The 21,109-nt window shown below is 38.3% G+C and overlaps 1 protein-coding gene across 1 annotated transcript; it reads left to right on the forward strand.

The window, feature by feature from the left end:
• Positions 1-433: 433 nt before the first annotated feature.
• On the forward strand, positions 434-13,028 carry IL20RA (interleukin 20 receptor subunit alpha). The gene is made up of 6 exons (XM_015592097.2): positions 434-561; positions 5,353-5,531; positions 6,722-6,897; positions 7,468-7,612; positions 10,073-10,212; positions 12,168-13,028. The coding sequence occupies exons 1-6, from the start codon at positions 485-487 to the stop codon at positions 12,954-12,956; spliced, it is 1,506 nt and encodes a 501-aa protein (XP_015447583.1). The 5' UTR covers positions 434-484; the 3' UTR covers positions 12,957-13,028.
• Positions 13,029-21,109: the final 8,081 nt, after the last annotated feature.

Raw genomic sequence — 21,109 nt, forward strand, 5'->3', positions numbered from 1 at the left:
TCTTATACTGGTCTCATTCGAAGTCTCTCATGCAGCTTAGTTCATGGTAGGTGGGGCTGGAATGTCCACAGGGCTTGACTCTGGCCCCTTGGTTGGAAGGCTGGGCTTAGCTGGGACAACTGAACCTCTCCCTTGTCACATGGCCTTTCGACATGGTATCTCCAGCAGTATAGCCCAATTTTTACATGGCAGCTCAGGGCTTCCAAAAGGCAAAAGTGGAAGCAGCCAGGCTTTCTTAAGGCATAGTCCTAGAGTCTCTTTTGCCACATTCTGTTGGTTGAAGTGAGTCACAGTGTCAGCTCTGGTTCTGTCTGGGAGGAAATATACAGGGCATGAGTACTGGAAGGCCATATCTAGACAAAGCAATAAGGTTATGCTTTCCTTTTTCTCCACTAAGACCTCGATTTCTTTCTACTCCTTTTCAGCTCCCTGTGTGTCTGGTGGTTTGCCTAAGCCTACAAATATCACCTTCTCATCCATCAACATGAAGAATATCTTACAATGGAGACCACCAGAGGGCCTACTAGGAGTGGAAGTTACTTACACCGTGCTGTATTTCATGTAAGTTAGTTCTTTTTCTTTTGTCAATTTATAAACACAAGATTCAGACTCCTATTAATTGTGTGAAGGTAAACCATCTTTTGTATTAAATAAGTATTTGAAAAAAGTTTTAAATATTTCATGTTAAATTTTCTTGTTATGTTTTGTTAGATTAAATTAGAAAACAATTTCTTCATAGAGATAGGAACATTGGCTGCTTAGGCAAGGAGAAGTTACTTAAATGGAGAAAAGAGGTTAATCAAAATGTTTTTCTGTGGCTGAGCAAACAAGGAAATCCATCATCCCTGAAATGTCCAAACTTATTGGAATTATAGGCATTTTTAAGTGAAACCGAGTGCAGAATTCTGTGCAACTAGCTGTTCCTCTTAAAGAGAGTAGTGACTGGAAATTTTTACTTTCCACTTCTCCTTCAAAACTCATTGCAAGGAAGAAAGAATATAAATCATATAGAAAATGCCCACCTTCAAAGCAACGAAGGAAATAATCACAACCCCAACCACAGACTGTGAAGCGTACCAACCAAATACTGTGAAATCTCTAGGAAAGAATCGCAGAAGCTGAAAGCAAAACTATACCTTCTCAAACTCCAACAATAGAAAATAATTTCCCAAGAATAAATGTCATAGGACTAAGACGCTAACCCAACAATCTGAGGATGTGGAATCTAAGGATTTCTGCCACTAGAAATTGAGGACATGTCCCCATGGAGCGCCTGTTTGGAGCCACAGAAAGTCAGAGAAGGAGGAGCCAAAAGAGAAATCAGGTTTAAGTGACACGTTCATTGTTGAGACCCAGTCACAGCCCAGGAGGAAACCTAGAGTTGGATGGAGGCAGGAGGGAGGAGGCAGTCCAGGGAGGTCATGACTTCACAAACAGGCCCTGAGCTACATCAGCCTCCTGCAGTCCAACACCTGAGGATGGCAGGCTCCCAGCAAATGATTCAGTCAGCCGGTGTGTGACAAACCCTCACTCATGAAATGATTTCTGACCATCATAGCAAAAGCAAGACTCAGGTTGGGCCAGGGGATAGGGGATGGAGTGTTTTCCACCTGGCAGCACTCAGTGCATCTTCTAAGGGAAAATAGGCATGGCCTGAGACTCTTATCAAGTTCAACAGATATATTTTCAAGCAGGTGGAAATTGGGGATATCATTCCCCTGACAGCTTCTTCGGGGGCAGGAGAGAACCACTAACTAAAGATAATATCTACCTGACAGAGAGGAAAAGATTAACCTAAATAAAGAACTTAGTAATGACACGATTATGGCCAAAGACTAGTAGCATGCATTGAAACTATCTAAATGGAGAACTAAGGCTAAATAGTGATGGAAAATATGGTTATCAAACTTTTGTAAATGTTTGAACCTAAACAAAAATATAATAAATCAGAAGGTGGGAAAAAACTATAAGTGTACTGATTTTCATAGCAGGAAATTATTAAATGTGATCTAAAATGTAAATACTTAATAACTAGACTCAATATTTTTCAAAAAAATCATTTAAAAATTTTAGAAACTAATATCTTGTGATGAAACATTTGAACTATAGCAATTCCTGTAATTTCATTCTAATTTATTTTTTATATTAAAGTTCAAATCAAGTTATAGTTATGACTTTTATTAAAACCATATGTATGGTATAATCTAGTTTTTATCAATATATTCAGCTATCTAATTATCTTTCCAGTTATCTGTAAACATAATGAGATGTGCAGAATCATGTATACCAAATGTTTCAGGGTAATGGATTTTAGAGTTATTTATTTCCCTCTTGGTTATATTGTTCTAATTGTTTGAGTTTTTAAAAAATATACCACATTTACAAAAAAAAAAAAGAATAAAGTTATTTTTGTCTTTGCGAAAAAATTCTGACCACTGAAGGCAGTGAAAGACTTCAACTGCTATTCACAATGATTTCATTTACCTAGAACTTCATTGTCATTTTTGCAGAGTTTCCCAAGATCTGGGATTTTAGGAAAGAAGATATCACTGTGCAAACAGAAATGGCTCATGAGTATGTGCATGCCTCCTTTTCCATTAGGTGGAGCAAAGAGCTTGTTCGGTCCTTTATATGTCTACATGATTCACAAAAGGATTTTTTTTTAATGAGCAGATTCATCACTGCTCTGTGACAGCAGACAATTTAGGTTGTGCAACTTTCGAAAAAGAATATTTAAAAACAAACTTGCCACATCAGAGTTCTTACATGCCGGTGCCTGTGGGTTGCCGCAGAGTTCTTACATGCCAGTGCATGTGGGAGGTGACAGGAATGCAGGGAGGTGTATTTCATGGACAGGGCTCCAAGTTCAGCTCATAGTCGAACAGCCCTGGGTTCATAGCCAGGCTGCGAACCTAGCCAGCTAACCTTGGGCAGGTGACACATCATACTTTCGAATGAAGTTTATTTCCAAGTAAAAGATGAAATTTCAACAAAAGTTTAAATTGTATCTGCCAAAAGAATTTTATGCAGAAAAGCACAAGCTTTGGCATCAGAAAGTGGTTCAAATCCCAGATACACCTTTTATTAGTCGTATGAACTTGAGCAGTTTCCTTCATCTTAGCCTCAGTTTCTTCATATGTAAAATGGGATGAAAATAATAGCACCTGCCTTCTAGGGAGTTTTATGATGATTAATGAGATAAAGCATGCAAATAGTAAGTACTGGCAGGCTCGCAATAGGCACTTGATAAATGTTTCCTGCCATCACCAGAAAACAATCAGAGACCACTGAGGGTCCCTCATGACTTTTTGCCATGCATAAACGTCATTACTGGAGTATTTGTTGAATGATTCATGTCTATGAACTTGTCAGACTTACAAAGCATTTTGTACAGAACCCAGTAAAGAGAATTTTCTCCTTCATCAACATCTGTTGTGGGAAGCTGCCTGCCATTGTCAATCTGAGGAAGTTTGCAGAGGGAGGGTCAAATAGGCAATGCCGATGTTTTTCAAAATATAAGTCAAGACCTGTTGATGGGCCATGAAATCAATTTTGAGGGACATAACTAGCATTATTTTTAATGGAAAGGACTAGAATGGTATGAAATGGATTAGAATGGAAAATAACTGAACACATGGCATTTGGTAAAAATTAAGTATTATAAAAACTTTGCTTTAGTATGTTATATATATGTATGTTTTTGTAATCTGTGTCACATTGTAAATGTATTTCTTTCTGTGGCTCACATTCAAAAAAAGTTTGAAAGCCCTTAGGCAATGGTGATAACTTGGATGGAGAAGTTGGTCAACAAGACCTGACTATAGTTTTTCTAATGTCTTGTGGCAGGTATAGTACTTATGAAACAGGAGACATTTACTTTCAGGATTCTGCTGCTCTATTCTGAAAAGGGATGATACCCTTAAGCTTTGGCAGCACTTGATAAAATTGACATTTCCTCCTTCTCAAGATATTCTCTTCTCTTGACTTTTGTGATATCTGTTTTTCCTTTTCTCTTTAGCTGCTATTTCTAAGTATACTTTGTATCCAACCCTTAAATCCCGATGCTCTTGAAATTTTATCCTAGGCTTTGCATTGTCTCCATGGATAATTTCATTCATGCCTACGCCTTCAATTAGCAGTTATATGCCATTGATTTCGAAATCACTACCTCCCACCCACACTTCTCTCCTGAGCCCGTGTCTATGAGCATCTGCATTTGAAATTCTTTTACATACCTCAAGCTCAACATGTCAACTGAACTCCTTATCTTTCCTTCCTTCTACGGCCCTCTCTCCATTTCCCAAACCCACTCCTTTTCTGTGTTTATCTTGGTAAATGTTGTCTCACCCATTTCACCCATCCTAGACAGAAAGAGACATCATCCTTAAGTAACCTTTCATTTCACTCATCATTTACATGCACTGAATCACTAAGTGCTGTCCCTCATATTTCTTCCTTTTGTCCTATTATCGGTTCCACTGCCAGTGTCTTTGTCCAAGCCACCTACATCTTTTACCTGGACTACTGCAGTCTCCTCTCAACTCCTCTCCAGGTTGCAACTCCTACCCCATTCTATTCTCCATGCTACCGCCAGAGTTATCTTTCTAAAAGCAACACCCCTGCTTTAATCCTTTCAGTAGCTTCCCATGCAGCCCTCTCTCTTTCATCAGCTCATCCTGTATCACTTAAACTCTATACCTCAGTCTCTCCCCTCTAAAGAGTGCTAAAACGATTTCCTCCTTCCTGTTTACTATGAGTGTTGTGTTTTTAATAAAGGAAAGGAAAAAATCTATGTGAACAACCTAGTTAAATATCATCATTATCATCATCCTATAATTACCGAAAATGTAGATCTTGGTGTATACTTCAACCCAGTGAATTTTCCCTAAACCCTTGATGGCAAGTAGATTTTTAAATTTTGTAGCGAAGGTCATTTTTCTTCTAAGAAAGAAAATGACTGATTTTTCTTAAAACAGTCCATCAAACTGACCTTTGTATGCATGGTGGATGAAAACTTACATAGATAATTACTAGAAGAATTGATTACACGATATGTAAATATTTTCCTGTAGCCCAAGAATAATAATAAAATACATGCTTTCAAAATGTACTATCCACATTATAATTCACAGAAAAGAGAGGTGATTACAGAAACTCTGACTCATGTTCCTGACAACTAATGATAAAAATTGCCAGCAGCAAAAGTAGATTCTTTTTTATCTCAATGACAGGCCCTTTTGTTGTTCTGAAGAGAAGGTCTTAAGTTCCATTCAGTTGTGTATAATGACTGGTTTTTTCCTATTGTAAAGCACAGAGGGCACCTTATTATTAATTCAGTTTCCTTCTCAGCAGATATGGGCAAAAGAAATGGCTGAATAAATCTGAATGCAGAAACATCAGTAGGACCTACTGTGATCTCTCTGCTGAAACTTCTGACTATGAACATCAATATTATGGGAAAGTTAAGGCCATTTGGGGAACGAATTGTTCCAAATGGGCAGAAACTGGACGATTCTATCCTTTTTTAGAAAGTAAGTAACACAGTTGTCTGTTAAACACATATTAGTATCAAGTTCATCGGACCACCTAGTCTTAGCAGTCTCAGCCTCATAGAGAGCCTTGCCTGAGAGGCCAGTACTCTGCTTGGCTCTGTTCTTCACTCTGTCCATCAGCTGGTGGAGTGACCAGCCTAAGGTGCTTCTCATAGCTGGATCCACATCTCATCTTTAGAATGAAAGCTTTGGCCAAGGGACCTCTAAGATCTCTCTCAGATCCAAAATTGATGCTAGATGCCAGTATTATTAAATTTTTAGTTTTATGTTATTATTTAGTGGAAACTGTGTAATTTGAGGAACAACTAACAGATTTTTTTAAATGTTGTTGTTTTGTAAACCATTGCTATATGTCCACAAGATTGATTAAAGATTGTTCTGATCACCAAACTAAGTCTCTTCTTATTATAAACTTGGTAGTAGGATGATGTAATTTCTAGGTGTAACTTGGAATTAAGGCAACATCTTTGTGGTATTTGATTTTTAATGATTCCATCCCCTGATGTGTAGCTGACTCGGCATAGAGGACACGCATAGAGCTGCCATAATGAAATTTACAAGGTTTCCTTAGGTCCCAAAGCTGGAGTTATTTCCTTAGTGCCCTGCTAGATCAGAAGTCATCAAAGTATGCCCTCAGACCAAAGGCAGCAACCACCCCGCTTTCTGTTCTCCTGCAGGCCAAAAGCCAAGAATGGTTTTTACATTTATATAAATAATAGTTGCAACAGAGATCATATGGCCTGCAAAGCCTAAAATATTTACTTTCTGGACCTTCATGGTAAAACTTTGCTAACCTCTGTTCTTTAGCCATCTTCATTTCTCCGTGTCTGATTTTTGCCATTTATATATTGTTATTTGCAACCAACTTTTCAAGTCACAGGACTGTTATAAACAGTTTTCATTGTATTTATCATCCTCAAGTACTCTTTATCCATGTGACTAGGAACTAAGTACACGCATCATCTCAATTTACTGTTTTAACATTGTGTCAGGGTGTCTGAAATGATTGTTTCAAGATTTGGCATGACTTGGGCCCACCTTACAGCATCTGAGGCATCTCAAATAAGGGAGGTGGGCTTCAGAGCTTTGATCCCAGCAAGATTATATTGTAGTTTTATCCTAAGTGATTTCTATATTTGATCATAATTCCTCCTCCTCTCTCCTTTAAGCACAGATTGGCCCTCCAGCGGTGGCTTTGACTCCTGGTGAGAAATCCATTTCTATTGTTCTAACGGCTCCAGAGAAGTGGAAGAAAAATCCAGAAGAAAGTTCTATTTCCATGCAACAAATATACTCTAATCTGAAGTATAATGTGTCCGTATATAATACTAAATCAAACAGAACGGTAAGCCTGAAATGGAATGGGGGCATAAAATTTGTGCCAATTTTGTAGTTAATGTTGGAACAAACAACCCCGATGCTTTAATTCTCTGCACATGAAAATGGAAAGATTTGATATTCAGAAGGGATGCCATCCAAGATACAATGGAGGCCAATATGTAGACACTTAAAGAACATTCTTTAGATTTCCTTTACAGAAACTCTCTGCTAATAGGGTGTGACATTGCCATTGGCGTGGTTGTCCATCTCACTTTGATGGAGAGCTTTTACTTGCATAACATCCGTCCGTCACTCTCCGAGAAAGAGAAAAATGTTAGCAAGAACACAGGGCACGGTTGAACAGAAAAACCATCCCCATGTTATTATTTAGCATTGTTCCCAGAATTCCAGTTCTGGACCATGCTCCACGGAGCTGAAGGAAAAGGTATTTTAAAGATGTTGCTGAACAGAGAGCTCGCAGTGACAGTAAAGGATTTAATGGTGTCTCGGTCTTTTGTTTCCTTATAGAGTTATTTGTCTGGGGTGGTACTGGAAACCTTTGCCTCTAACTGCTGTCTGCAATTCCCTAACCTAGTGGTCCCTGTGTGTGACCAACCACACACTTATGCTCAGCTGGCTGGAGCCGGACACGCTGTACTGCATCCAGGTGGAGTCGTTCGTCCCAGGGCCACCTCGCCTTGCTCAGCCTTCCGAGAAGCAGTGTGTCAATACTTTGAAAGGTAAGCTTAAAAATATCTCAGCCGCTCTGAAGAAAGAAATCTGATAAAACTAGAAAGAAGTGTGGCACTGTAGACAAACTATTGGCAAATCCATTTCCCCCGAAACAGGTTGAGGCAAAGGCAGAAACAACCATCACCACATATGCATTGAGCAGCCTGGGCCTCTGCCGACATGAGGGAGTGTTTTCACCCCCTTAGGGAACTCTCAGCACAGGTCCTGGCATTTGCTGTCAACAAGCTTCTGCCTTGGGAAATAACAATTAGGAGTTTTCACACACATCTTTTTTCCTCTTTAAAATTATCATCAATCTGTTCAGTAGACATTCTGTAGTCTTCAAGAACCTCAGACAATTTTATTGCTAGAAACGAAGTAGTATCCTAAAAACACTTTAAGACACAATCCTTTGCTCCCGCTCAGGAACACAAATTACAAGCTCCACGAGTCGTGTTCAGATATCAGTGACTACGCGAGGGCCTGGGATCCGCAAATCAGTAATTACTGCCTAATTCTTACAGTTACTACTCTCTCCTTCCTTTTATTTGTCTCCTTCTCATGTTTTCTGAACTTGGCTGCCAAGGAACTGTGGGTGAAGATTCTCCTTCCTGTTAGAAGACATAGAGTTAAAAGCTTGTTATTTGTTTATGTTCCCCACTCCCCCAGGGTGAGAGGACCTTATACTCAAAACCTGAAAATTGTAAATAAACTCTAAAGTTTACCTTCATTGAATGGCTCTTCACCCACTAGTCTTCTGTTTCTCTTACAAATGTGCTGGCCTAAGACCAGGGTTACAGCCTTTTCCCACAAACCTTCATTCCATCACCAGCTATGGGACAGGTATGATGACAGGACCCCTTTTTCCTCTTTCCTCTCACATTTCATGATGAAACTGTCTCAAAGAATAAAAAGGGAACTTTGCGAGTACATGTCAAAAGTGAAAAGCCTTATTTTTCATCTCTATCCTTATCATACCTTTCCCTTTAAAATGAAGGGCTTCCTCCCACATTCAAATAAAACTAAAATGCTAAGCAAACAAAGGCAAAACAAAACAGATTGAAGAAATCATTTTTGTATTTGGAAAAAGTACTGTGTTTACTAACAGTTGGATCAGTGGCCAAATGGTAGGAATGAATTTCCAATGGAAGTCATTTTAGCAGTTGGCAGAGCAATAGCAAATGGAGATCAGATTAAATTAAATCTTTCCCAGTAAGCAGATGGAGCGACCTTCTAACTAGTCTAGGAAAGGTAGCAAAGGAACGAGGAGGCACCATTTCAGGTTCTGACCTGATGTCCCGGCTGTTAGATCATCCCATATACCTTTCCAGGAAGACATTGCTTTGAGGATCTACTTTTTTAAAACATCAGTATTTTTTTTTTGAGACTATTCTTTAAAAAGCATTTGTCTACAGTGCCAGTCTCCAGTTCCTAAAATACAGGTATAAATTATTATTATACAGGTATAATTTATTAGGTTTCTTGTAGCTAACACATGCTAATGTACACTAAATGCCACCAGTCAATGTTGTAATGGCTCTTTTTAATTAGGGCAAGTTCAGTCCAGGGACCAGGGATTGTTTTAAGAGGACTGGACTGAGTAGTAGCCTTAAAGTAGGGGCAAGTGATGCTCAGCCACCTGCAACGATTGCACTATGGTGTTGGCACCTTTCTATGTGGAACCTGATGACAGTTGTGCTTTCCAGGAATTGTTTGGGGTAGGGGAACAGATGGACCCCCATACCTAGGAATCTGCTATACTCAAGTCTGATCATTTAAATGTTAACCTAATATAAAAAAAAGCCTTCATGGAAATATCTAGGATAATGTTTGACCAAAATCTGGGTACTGTGGCCTAGCCAAATTGACATATAAAATTAATCATCACAACTTCCAGGTACCCCAAAGGAGCTTAACAAATATAGGTCTGTCACAATGAGCTCTGCTCATCAATTATATACTCTGATCAATGGTGGGATAGGACCACTTTTTGTAAAACTATTCACAGGTTTTTTCATTCCCTGTGGACTTTTACTCATCATGAACCTACAGCACAACAGGACCTGGAATCCTCAGCATACGCCAGCTCAACTACCTCCCTACTCACATCCCCAACCTCCAGACCTACCCGGAAGGTCTGGCCAACCTGCGCGGATAGTTCTGTTAGTCACATAAAAGGTGACGCCATGGATTCCTGTCCTCTACTGAATATATGGAAAGAATTGAGTTAAATGAGTGGCATGGAAAAGATTTGAGATGAGTTAGATAATTCCTTAAGACCACCTGCTGTCAGAGAGGGTAAAATTCTCAGCACCCTTATAACGTTTTTAGCTCAAGCTTCTCAAATTATAAGTGAGAAAACTGAATTTCTAAATGTCAGTGATCTGCCCCGGAGTCTAGACATTGCCATTGTTTTCCCATCAAATCACAATATCTACCCTGCTCCTTTTTTGTTGTTGTTTTCACAGATCAAACATCAGCACTGAAGATTAAAATCATCTTCTGGTATGTTTTGCCCACATCTGTTATCGTGTTTATTTTTTTTGTGATGGGCTTCTCCATGTACAGATATATCCATGTTGGCAAAGAGAAACACCCAGCAAATTTGGTGAGTGCTTAGTGTGGCAGGAGTCATTGTAATAACACACTTCCAGGAAGATAGAAAAGGAGGCTCTAGAGTAGATACTGTTCCTTTTACAGGCAGAATGAGTTTAAAATTAAAGAATCGATGAATTAAAAGACACTTTCTCTACTAGATTAACTCACTAACGTGACCAAAGGGAAAGATTCTTTAGCTTTGACAAAGATTTTATATTTAATGACCAGATTAGACGAAGTCTTAGGATACAAGATAAGTCATGATCCATGCCCTACAGAGGTTCAAGTCTAGTTGGGGATGAGAATTTCAAAATGATACGTGAAGGCTAAGGTGAAAACAGGTACTAGGGAGGCTGAGGATCTAGGGCAGGCACTGAAACCCCACATGCAGGAGCAGGAGAAGTTTCATCCCTGGGCTTAGTTATGAAACGTGAGTAAGAGTAGGGGCAGCTATTGTAGGCATAGAAACAACAGGAGCAAAGGTGGGTAGGTGTTTAGTAAACCACATAATATCGCTGAGTCATGAGGTGATGAGGAGCTATGAAAGACGAGACTGGAGAGTGGGTAGGCCAAGTAACAGGAGAATTGGGCTGTTATTCTAAGGAGTGTGGGGTGGGCTTTATTCTGTTGGCAAAGAAAAATCTCCATAGGGTTTTACATTAGGAGTGTAATGGTCGATATTGTGTTTTAGATACAAATGGATAGTGGGTCTAAGACAACTTTAGGGGAAGTGAGACTAGAAACAAGTAAAGCACCTAGGAGACTGGCAGTTTTCCAAAAGAGGAGAGTGGGATTTAGGATGGAGATAAAGACATGGAATAGAAACACATTTAGGCAAAATATGGCCATTATTTAATCATTCACAAGAAAGTAAGAGGAGTAAAACTTATGCTTCTGGACCAAGCGCTGAAGGGTTTTGAAAGGCTGGGAATATTTTAACCATAACAGTTTCTTTGGGAATTAGAATATGTTCACATGTACATGATGCATACACATATTCCTGTTAGTTCGACTTAAAATTTTTTCCATTAAGCAGCCTGCATTTAGGTCTTGGAGTTAGCTTTTTATAGGCATAGGGAGACCTGTCCTGGGAGGAAAATTCACAGAATTGACCACATGTGACTTTTTGAGATCAAAAGAAATTGTAAAAGAATGAAGCCAAAGGACCTATTTTATGTTAAATGAAGCCAAAGGACCTATTTTATGTTAAATGAAAGCATTGCCTATCACAGGATAGACAATGAGGATTGTAACATAACTCCTCATTGGCAGTCTAAACAGACATCTGCCACATTCCCCAGCAAAATTTTAATCCAAAATAAGTTTTTCTGACATGATTTAGAATTTCCCTACCTGCTGTAAACTGGAAAATGGATTTCATTTTTGGCTTTATTATAGCATAATAAGAACGGTGTATGGGGGAGTAAGTAAAATCATTCTTACTTGTATGCTTATCTCCCTTTTTACATCCGGTGTTCATGCCCATCCACATTTCACAACTGGAGTATATCTAAAACAGAGCTGGGAGCCCAGGTAATCACAGCTGATTAGCAAATACATAGTAAATTATAACTGGCAAAGCAATTTCAGAAACTCGGTCTCACTCAGTCCTCACCACCTCTCACGTGACAGATTCTAATTTTGAAAAATTAAAAACCAAGGCTCAAGAAATTAAATAGCTCCTCAGCCGGGCAGAGGAGGGAGCAGTCATGCCCTGCTCTTTGACTTGGACAGACACCCACCCAGTGAATCACTTTCCACTTCAATATACATTTTGTATATCTTGGGTCTCTTGCCTCCACATGAATGAGGTTTTTGTATATTCTAAGCATAACTTTCACTTCCATGAGTTGGTAAGAATAGATCCTTAAAGCTATCTGATGACAGTATAAATTCTGCTTAACAGCTGTTTTTAATGTCTCTCTAAAGTGAAAAGGTGAAAAACATTCTCTTCTCTCTTTATAGATTTTGATTTATGGAAATGAATTTGACAAAAGATTCTTTGTACCTGCTGAAAAAATTGTGATTAACTTTATCACCCTCAATATTTTGGAGGATTCTAAAATTTCTCATAAGGATATAAGTGTAATGGAAAAAAACAATGATGCCTCAGACCTGAATGAGCCCAGCGAGGACCAGGAGCCCCAGCAGGAAGAAATGGAGGTGAAGCGCTTAGGATATGCTTCACATCTGATGGACATTTTCTGTGACTCTGAGAAATACACCAAAGGGTCTTCCCTAACCCAGCAAGAGTCACTCAGCGGAACAACACCCACAGCTAGAACAGTCATTGAATATGAATATGATGTAAGAACTACTGACATTTGTGTGGGGCCTGGAGATCAGGCGCTCAGTCTGCAGGAGGTGTTCCTCCAAGGAAAATTATTTGAGCAACAAGCAGCTTTGGCAGTCACAGATCCACAAACACTACTGTATTCATATACCCCTCAGCTCAGAGACTTAGACCACCAGCCACAGGAGTACGTGGACGTGGAAGAAGGGCCAGAGGAAGAACTATCAACTACACTTGTCGATTGGGACCCTCAGACTGGCAGGCTGTGTATACCTTCATTATCTAGCTTTGAACATGACTCAGAAGACTGTGAGTTTCCTGAGTACAAGGAGCTCACAGAAGAGGGCCTTTTGTCTAGACTCTATGAGAAACAGGCTCTAGACAAGTCACTGGAAGAAGATGAAACCTATCTTTTGCAATTTTTGGAGGAATGGGGATTATATGTACAAATGGAAGACTAATGCCCAAACATTCCTCTGCCAGATCACTACTGTTACAAGGCCCATGAGTGCAAATGTATGAATGAATGAACAGTAAAGTACCTGGGATAAAAGAAGCTTACTCACATTTTTCTGTGTCTGTGAGAATTCCTTATTTCTTCTTTCTATTCTCATAGCACTTGTTTCGTTCTGCCTCATATGGGTGGTTGGTTCATGCACGTGGATCTTTTACAATGGTGGCGGGCATCTGGAGTACAGTGGGTAACCTGTTGATTTGTACCCAATAAATATTCAAAAGTGTTCCAAATTAGATGCAGAATGTATTCAGGTGGGCGTACATCTTTGTTTTTTATTATCTAACAAGCACACCTCTACAATTATTTTCTGGACACTTAACAAGTGTATAACACTGTATAAAATATTTCACGAAGACCATTCATGTTATAAATACTACTTTTTTAGAATTTGGTTTATTGTTAGAATGAAATATTTAAAACATACTAATATCACTAAGTAGGTGATAAGTTGGTCAGATTTAAGGACCCTAACCCACCACTAAGTCATAATAATCTATGTTCAAAGTGAATAAATCAGGCACAGATCTTCTTGATATGACATGATTTTGGCTACTTTAAGTGGTCATATTAAAACTTGATGAGAAATTCCAAAGTGTAAACATAAATTGTTATTATCTTGTAGTCAGAAAATGTCCTCTCAATAACTTAGTAGGGGCTTCTTACTCCCCAAAAAGAAAATCTCACATTTTATAATAGAATATTACATTTACTCCTAGAAATATTTTTAAAAGACATTTACATAGGCTATAAACTAGAACATGTTTAGCAGTTGAAGCAATGTGTTACTATTATATTATTCTGTTAGAAAGGACAATGTGTCAAAGACTACTTGGAATACATATGAATGAATATTCCCCATCCACGTAATCTTAAAATCAATAAATAAGGACATACAGAAGAAATAAGTTGAATGACTATGAAAGGTTGAATGTATTAACAATTGGACATAATTTACTGTGGGAACTAAAGTGAACCATAGAACAATACCATCTTAGTTAAATTCCAGCAACTATTGCCCTCTCTTTCACCATTTGCTTAGAAAATTAAATTCTAATGTAAAGCATGGCATGGCGACTGCAACTAACAACGCTGTGTTGCACATTTGGAAATTGCTGAGAGAGTAGACCTTAGTTCTCATCATAGGAAGAGATGTGTGTGTGTCAACTAGACTTATTGCAGTGATCATTTCACAATACATACAAATATTGAATCATTATGTTGTATACCTGAAATAATGTTAATTACAGAACGGTAAAAATTTTTTCAAAAAAAAAATTCTACAATTACACTGCATTAAAATATGACAGAATCTATTAAGTTGAACCATACAAAATTGATATTTGACCAGTTTTGACCAGCAGAAGCAACAATTTCTCATGATTTACCTTAATATACATTTGTTTTAATCATAAACTCATAATGCATTGATGCTTTTTCAGGAAAACAGACACCATCCACATTTCCTTATTTATGTTTTTGGCACAGGCAGACAACTCTGGTAGGAGAAATGGATTTTGGAGTCATGGTCTTTTGATATTGTGCACAAATCCAAACAGTTTCTGATCTAATGGTTTAATTTAGAGCATAATTATATTAAACAGAGTGTTCTGTTCTTCTTGATCTTTGTAGAAATGATTCTGCCAGTTTTGAAGAACAGATTTATAATACTAACTGTAAAGGAAGATCAAGAGTGGGAAAGAATGACTTGTTATTAAGAGCAAAAAGAAAATAAAGTGATTGATGATAGTTTGGCTTAATCATTTCATTCACAAAATATTGAGCACCTACTATGTCCCACAGTGCCCTCATCTAGAAATGGGGACGACAACACCCTTATGGTTTTCAGGATAAAAGAGTTAGAAAACGAAAGGCACTTAGATCGGTGCCTATCACACAGTGACTGCTATTTATGTGATTGTCATCGTCATTAGTAACAGCCAGAGTGTGTGCTTAGCACCAGAAAGAGAAGCCACTTAGACGTATGACTATTTTGATTCAAAGACAGAGCTTGCCTCACTTTATTTTTCTTACCTGAAAGTACAATAGTAATTTGCTTCCCACCTTATGCCTTCTGATTGAAATCTGCCAGCAGTTTTGTAAAAGAGAATAATTCTGAGTTGCTTTTACATCTCTTGTCATTCTACGCACATCAGAAGTATCGAGCATTTTTAAAATGTTGCCTCAGTACTTTGCAACATGCATACATACGCATATATATTCAAACGTGGGCATACGATAGGTATTTCTTGTGGAAAAGGTTGCCCATTCTTAGATGTGATTTATTTGTGTGGGGTGTAGCCATCGTGCATCCTGTCACCTTGTGGCCAAGACCTCAGTAACTCCAAGCATTTGTCCTCTGGGACCGCCTCAGATTCTATCGTTAGGCCTGAAGTCCAAGCGAAGCTGGGAAGTTGAGGTTTCAGGATCTTTGACAAATACTCTTCATGTCCTCACTGGTTGTTCGCCAGCCCTAGGCTTTTGCATACCTCGTCCACATCAGGTGAGTTTCCTTCACAGAAACGTGTTAGTGACTTATTTCCACACCTTATAAATTCTAAACAATGGGGTGAATGAAAATGCCGCCACTACTAGGGGAGTGAAACCTGGTGCCACATCTTGCACACAGGAGGGAAGGGCTGAAGATGGACACTTGTCCCCTCAGCCTACAACATGAGAAAGATCCGGTGCCCCTAGGCTGAGCTCAACTTAGAGGAAATGAGTACAGAGAAAAACATTTGTACAGCCTAGATGCAAGTCCATCCAGAGGGGTAAATCTAATGGAAACATCAAATAGAGGGCTCCATTAGCATGGATCAGTGCACCTGGGTCATAAATCAAGTTCTTTCTGGCCCTTATTTACCACTCCCACAACCTGAGATGAATTTTTGCTAAATTATCTTGGAAGAACTGTTTTTTCTCTATTTCCTTTGTGGTTCCCCACATTATATCTTCCATCAATATTCTACCTATTGTTTTATCCAAGGCTGCTCAAAACCATGTGTCTATAATTTTTAATAAATATGCTATGTGGTGGGTGTTTTAATGGCAGCTTTTATTTATTAATATAGAAGTTAAATGTACACATATTCATTAAAGGGTATATAAAGAAATAAAGGAGGAGGAGTAAAAATTACCTGTAACACTTCCACCCAGATTTAACGACTGCAAACATATTAAGGTAGAGAAACGATTCTAAACTGGGAGTAATATTGCCATCATGGGACATCTGGCAATGTCCGGAGTCATTTCTGATTATTAGAATGTGGGAAGGGTGCTCCTGGCATCTAGTGGGGAGAAGCCAAGAATACTGCTAAAGATCCTACATTGCACAGGGCAGCCCCCCCCATAACAAAGAGTTATTCAGCCCCAAATGTCAATAGTATAGCCTAGGTTAATAAACCCTAGTGTAGAAATTTCCAGACACTTGAATGCATATATGTACATATTTTTCCCAAAAAGAGGGATCATACTGAACTCTTTTGTAACTTGCTCTTTTCACTCAAACACATATAACAAACTATCTTATTTTAGTTATGCTTAAGTTAACTTTACGAAGCACGCATCTTATTCAACAAGAACTATTGAAATGGCAGATTACAAATTACTTTTTCTAAACTTAATGCTCTAAAATTTTTTTTAGTGAAACAGCAACCAGAAGTTGCAGTTACTTAAGAGAAAAGTGCTGTGAGTCCTTTAAAGGTAACTGAACCTCTCCAGAACATTATTTCCTAAAAATTGCTACCTCTTTAGAGTGACTGGATGACTAGTAAGTAGTTGGCCATCTACCTTTCTTTTGAGGTGTTGGACTCCCCTTAGTTCCTACTCTCTCTCCTCTTAGTCTTCAGGATCTTCAGTGACAAGCGCTTGAAGGCAACCTTGGCTTTCACTGTAAATCCTGGGTAGACATTCATGTTTATATCACTGCTCCTCCTCCAGGCTCCTTTGCCTGTGGCAGCTGCAACATTTCTTTCAAACTTTGCTAGTTTTAGTCTTTAACAAATTTTCCAGTTGGTTTTCATTTCTCAATGCCTAAAGATGCTGGGCTAAGGTTCCGAAAGCATTGCTCCATCCAAGGCTCCCTTGAGGGCTAGTGAGGGCTGGTGTGTGATGTATTGGTGCCAGCTGAGGGAGGCTCCTTTTGTCCTCAGGAATGGCTGCCTGCTCATGTGTTTCCCTAAAACTGTCTCTGGCACTTGGCTAAATTTGGAAGCAGATGAGGTATTTTCTCCCTTCCTTTCTCAACATATTTCTTTTGACTTCTCAATCTGTCATTCTTTGCCTAAGGTGGTACTTGGAAGCTTCCCACAAATTCAGAAGATGGACATGTGGTTCACGTTTATGTTTTTGTGCACGAGCCACTGAGATAATGAATGCTGTTGGGGATAAATACCATCCACCATTTGCTTCTCCCTGAAACTGACTACTATGGGACATGTGAATAAGCCACTGCTCTTAAAAATCTTGTGTAGTTAAGGTAGTTTACATATCATTCTTTCTTCTAATAAAGGGCATTCTTCCCAATTCTGAAATTGATTTGAAATGCAGACATTTCAGAATATTTGATGTGAGAGGGAAAAAAAATGGGCATTTTAATTCCAACTCCCAAAGAGGAGGCATGGAATATTGGATCTTTATTAAATTTGTTGACTTTGTGCTTTTAAAAGAATTTGACAGCATTTGATTTAATGAAAGGTTAGGTAGACAAATGAAAACAAACCAGAATTTTTCAATCAATTGAGTGATTGATTAGCAGAAGAATCAGTATGGTGTACTGATTGAAAGTGTAGACCCTGAAGCTAAGAAGCTCGGATCAAAGTCCGGCTCTGTCCCTACTTAGGCTTTTCAACTTAAGCAGTTTATTTAACCTCTTTGGACCACATTCCCTCATCTATAAAATGGAGATAATAATTGTATCTACCTCATACAGTTGTGGGAGGCTTAAATGAATCAATACATTTAAAATGCTTAGGAGAGTGCCTGACTCAAACTAAGTGCTTGATAAATGTCAGCAATAAGAAAAGCACCAGGAGGCATATATGAGAATTTTCATAGAAGCATTATTCTTTTTTTTTTTTAAAGAAACCTTGGGAAAAAACACTAATATTTTTCAACAGGAGAAAGCTGTGAAAATGAATAACTTACACCTATGCATGGCAACAAGAATGAATCGCACAAACATGTTGAGCAAAGGAATGGTTCCTAGAACAATAATTTCATTTATATAAAGTCCCAAAACATACAAATATACAAATATAATTCCAAAAAAAATACAAAATTAAACACTGAATGGATGGATGGATGGATGGACAGAGATAGATAGATGACAGATAAATAGACAGATAGACATAGATGATAGATGATAGAAAGATGATAGATAGATGATAGGTGATAGATAAATAGGTGATAGATAGATAGTAAAACTACAAAGGAAGGCAAAGGAATGATTAACACAAAGTTCAGGACTGTGGTTCTCCCGTGGATTTGAAGGAGATGAGAGCACACGAAGCTCATAGGGGCTTCTGTGTTGTTGGTGACAGTCTACTTAAACATAAAAACTGAGTATTTCTTTGTTCTTTAAACTGAGTATATATGTTATACATGCCCTAATGTACATATATTTGATTAAGAAAAACAATAATCGAACCCCAAAGCCCTTGGATTTTGCATCATTCTCATAGGTTCCATAGTCGATGTCATCTTTGTACCATTGGGCAAGGCATCTAGAGTTATGAGAGCTGTTTGACATTTTTCTTTGGAAGCCAAAAACAAGTATATTTATGGTTAAAATCTGTTTACAAATCTTCTTAGTTTCCAAAGTTTCGATTATGTCTAAAATTTTGAATGAGAAAGAACTCTCAACGAATTTGTTAATTGGATTTCTTCGGTGATGGGCATGTGCTAAAAACTTTGCCTTTACTGAGAGCTGCCAGTATTCAGAGGGAATACCTGAACCCAGGCAGGAGTAGGAGGAGGACACATGATTCACACAGACTTCTGAAAGGCAAGCACTGTCTCCTAGTCAAGGTAATAATGTGTTAATAAGTAATAAGCTCTCAGGCAGGCAGGCAGGCAGTCTCGCTGACAAAAATCACATAAATAAATCCCTTATGAAACCGCTAATAGTTCATCTCTGTTAACTGATTTTAGTATGCAAGAAAGATTAGGATTTTTACATGTCAGCCGTTACACTTCAGCTAACTGTTCCTTTCTTTAATAAGCTTGCCTTGGTTACAAATGGTTAATGACCGTTAGCAAATAAAACGTGTTTGCTTTTCCTAAGTTCTATATTTCCTGCCAGCTTGTTGCTACCAGCTTTCAAAATAAACGATTTGTGAAATTGCCGATATAAACACTTTCAAGTGGAAACACCTAATTTGGGCATAATGATAAACTTTAAACATTTAACTTTACCCCCCAAAAAATATAAACAGAAATATAATGAAAACATTTGCTAATATTTCGTCTTAGCAACCCACATTATTTAAATCATAGTCTCAAAAATCTGGAGCGTATGTTCATTCCGAGCATCGCATTTTAACAAAGGCTTTAACCAACCAGAAAATATCTCAGAGAGGGTCTGTAGCCAGGACATAAGGGTAAATGTGGAAGGAATCCAAGATTTAGTGAAGCCCTGATTGCTGTCATATGCAAAAGACTTGCTTATGAACGAGGACATTAGACATGTGTCTGTTGCTTCAGATAATGGAATTAGGACACATACTTGGGAGTTGCTAGAAGGCAAAGTTCCGTTCCAAGGAAGGAAGGGCTTTCTATAATTAAGCGGCAGGTCTTAATTCTTAACCACATGAGGTACTGAGTTCCCTGTCATGGGAAGGGTTCAAGCACAGGCTGGTTTCTGCTGAGACTTTTGCAGAGAGGATTTGTCCATGAGAGTATGGGTTGGAATAGATGTTCTCTAAGGTCTCTTTCACCTCTAAATGTCTACCATGAAAAAAACAATATCTGAAATCATCTTTATTTCCCCCTTTCCCTCTTCTTTTTCTTTCAGGCAGTTTGCTAGCTAGTAACCCATTCTCTGTTTTTCATAAATTGCCATTGACCTGTCCTTTGTGGACAGCTAAGGGGAGCCAAATAGTGCTTTTCCATGAATGTGATTCACAGGAGCTTAGAAAGTCTCACCTGAAGCACATGAGACAGACAATTTTGAGCTCTCGCCCTCACAAAAAAATTCATTTCAGTCTAGAAATGTCATCTTTTAAAAAGAAGTTTCCCTTTTCATTGCTATCCTGCTTAACAAGTCCCTTTTATGATTTTTTTTCTTTAATGAAGTTTTTGGGTCGTCAGAAAAGGCAATATTGTAAACGATAAGGCTCAAAAGCCATCTTTTTTTCATAAATCTCTTTCTGACTCCCGGAGCAGAACTAGACATTATTAGAACAACTGTGTATCAGAGAAGTACAAATAAATGATCAATTAAGAGCAGCTTATGTTTTGAAAACATTGCCTATATCACCCTTCAATTGGAATAAATATTATTTGTTCTCATCCCAATTATCAGGAAAACCCCAAAGCAGTTAACATTAGAACGGAAGTTTGTCTGCAGGAAGTATCAGAGTAAGCTGTTAAATATAACTTAGTCAATGTCTCATTTCTTACTGTCCCCAAGGTCTCAGGTATGCCCAGATCTAAAACTCATGTTATTGTGCTTTTCCAACAAATGGACAAGGTGAAAATGGCCTGCTGGGAGATGGGAGGCAGGAGGGGTTTCTTCATATCCTCAGCACCTTGCACAGTGTGCTGCAATCTGCTCGAAGTTGTGATGAACTAGCAAGTGCATTGAAAAGCATGAGCAAAGACACGGGCATTTAAGTGCACACTATACTTAGTTGGAAAAGGAATGTGAATAACTCTAAAATTATTCTCTTATGTAATATATTACTTGACTTCTAGAATGCAAACTCCATGAAGGCAGGGATTTCTTTTTTATTTCCACTGATATGTTTCTAGCACTTAAACAGTGTCTAGTATACAGTAGTTGCTCAATAAATATTTGCTGATAGAATGTATAAATAAATGAACCTTTAATATTTTATGAATTAGTGCCCAGAAATAGACCCACACAAATATGGTTAACAG

The sequence above is a fragment of the Pteropus alecto genome, unplaced genomic scaffold (assembly GCF_000325575.1).
Source record: "Pteropus alecto unplaced genomic scaffold, ASM32557v1 scaffold185, whole genome shotgun sequence".
NCBI lineage: Eukaryota > Metazoa > Chordata > Mammalia > Chiroptera > Pteropodidae > Pteropus > Pteropus alecto.

Coding starts and splice junctions, on each gene's coding strand:
- IL20RA (XM_015592097.2), top strand. CDS start 485: ATGAAGAATATCTTACAATGGAGACCACCAGAGGGCCTACTAGGAGTG. Junction 562..5,352: donor TACACCGTGCTGTATTTCAT/GTAAGTTAGTTC, acceptor CCTTCTCAGCAG/ATATGGGCAAAAGAAATGGC. Junction 6,898..7,467: donor ATACTAAATCAAACAGAACG/GTAAGCCTGAAA, acceptor TCCCTAACCTAG/TGGTCCCTGTGTGTGACCAA.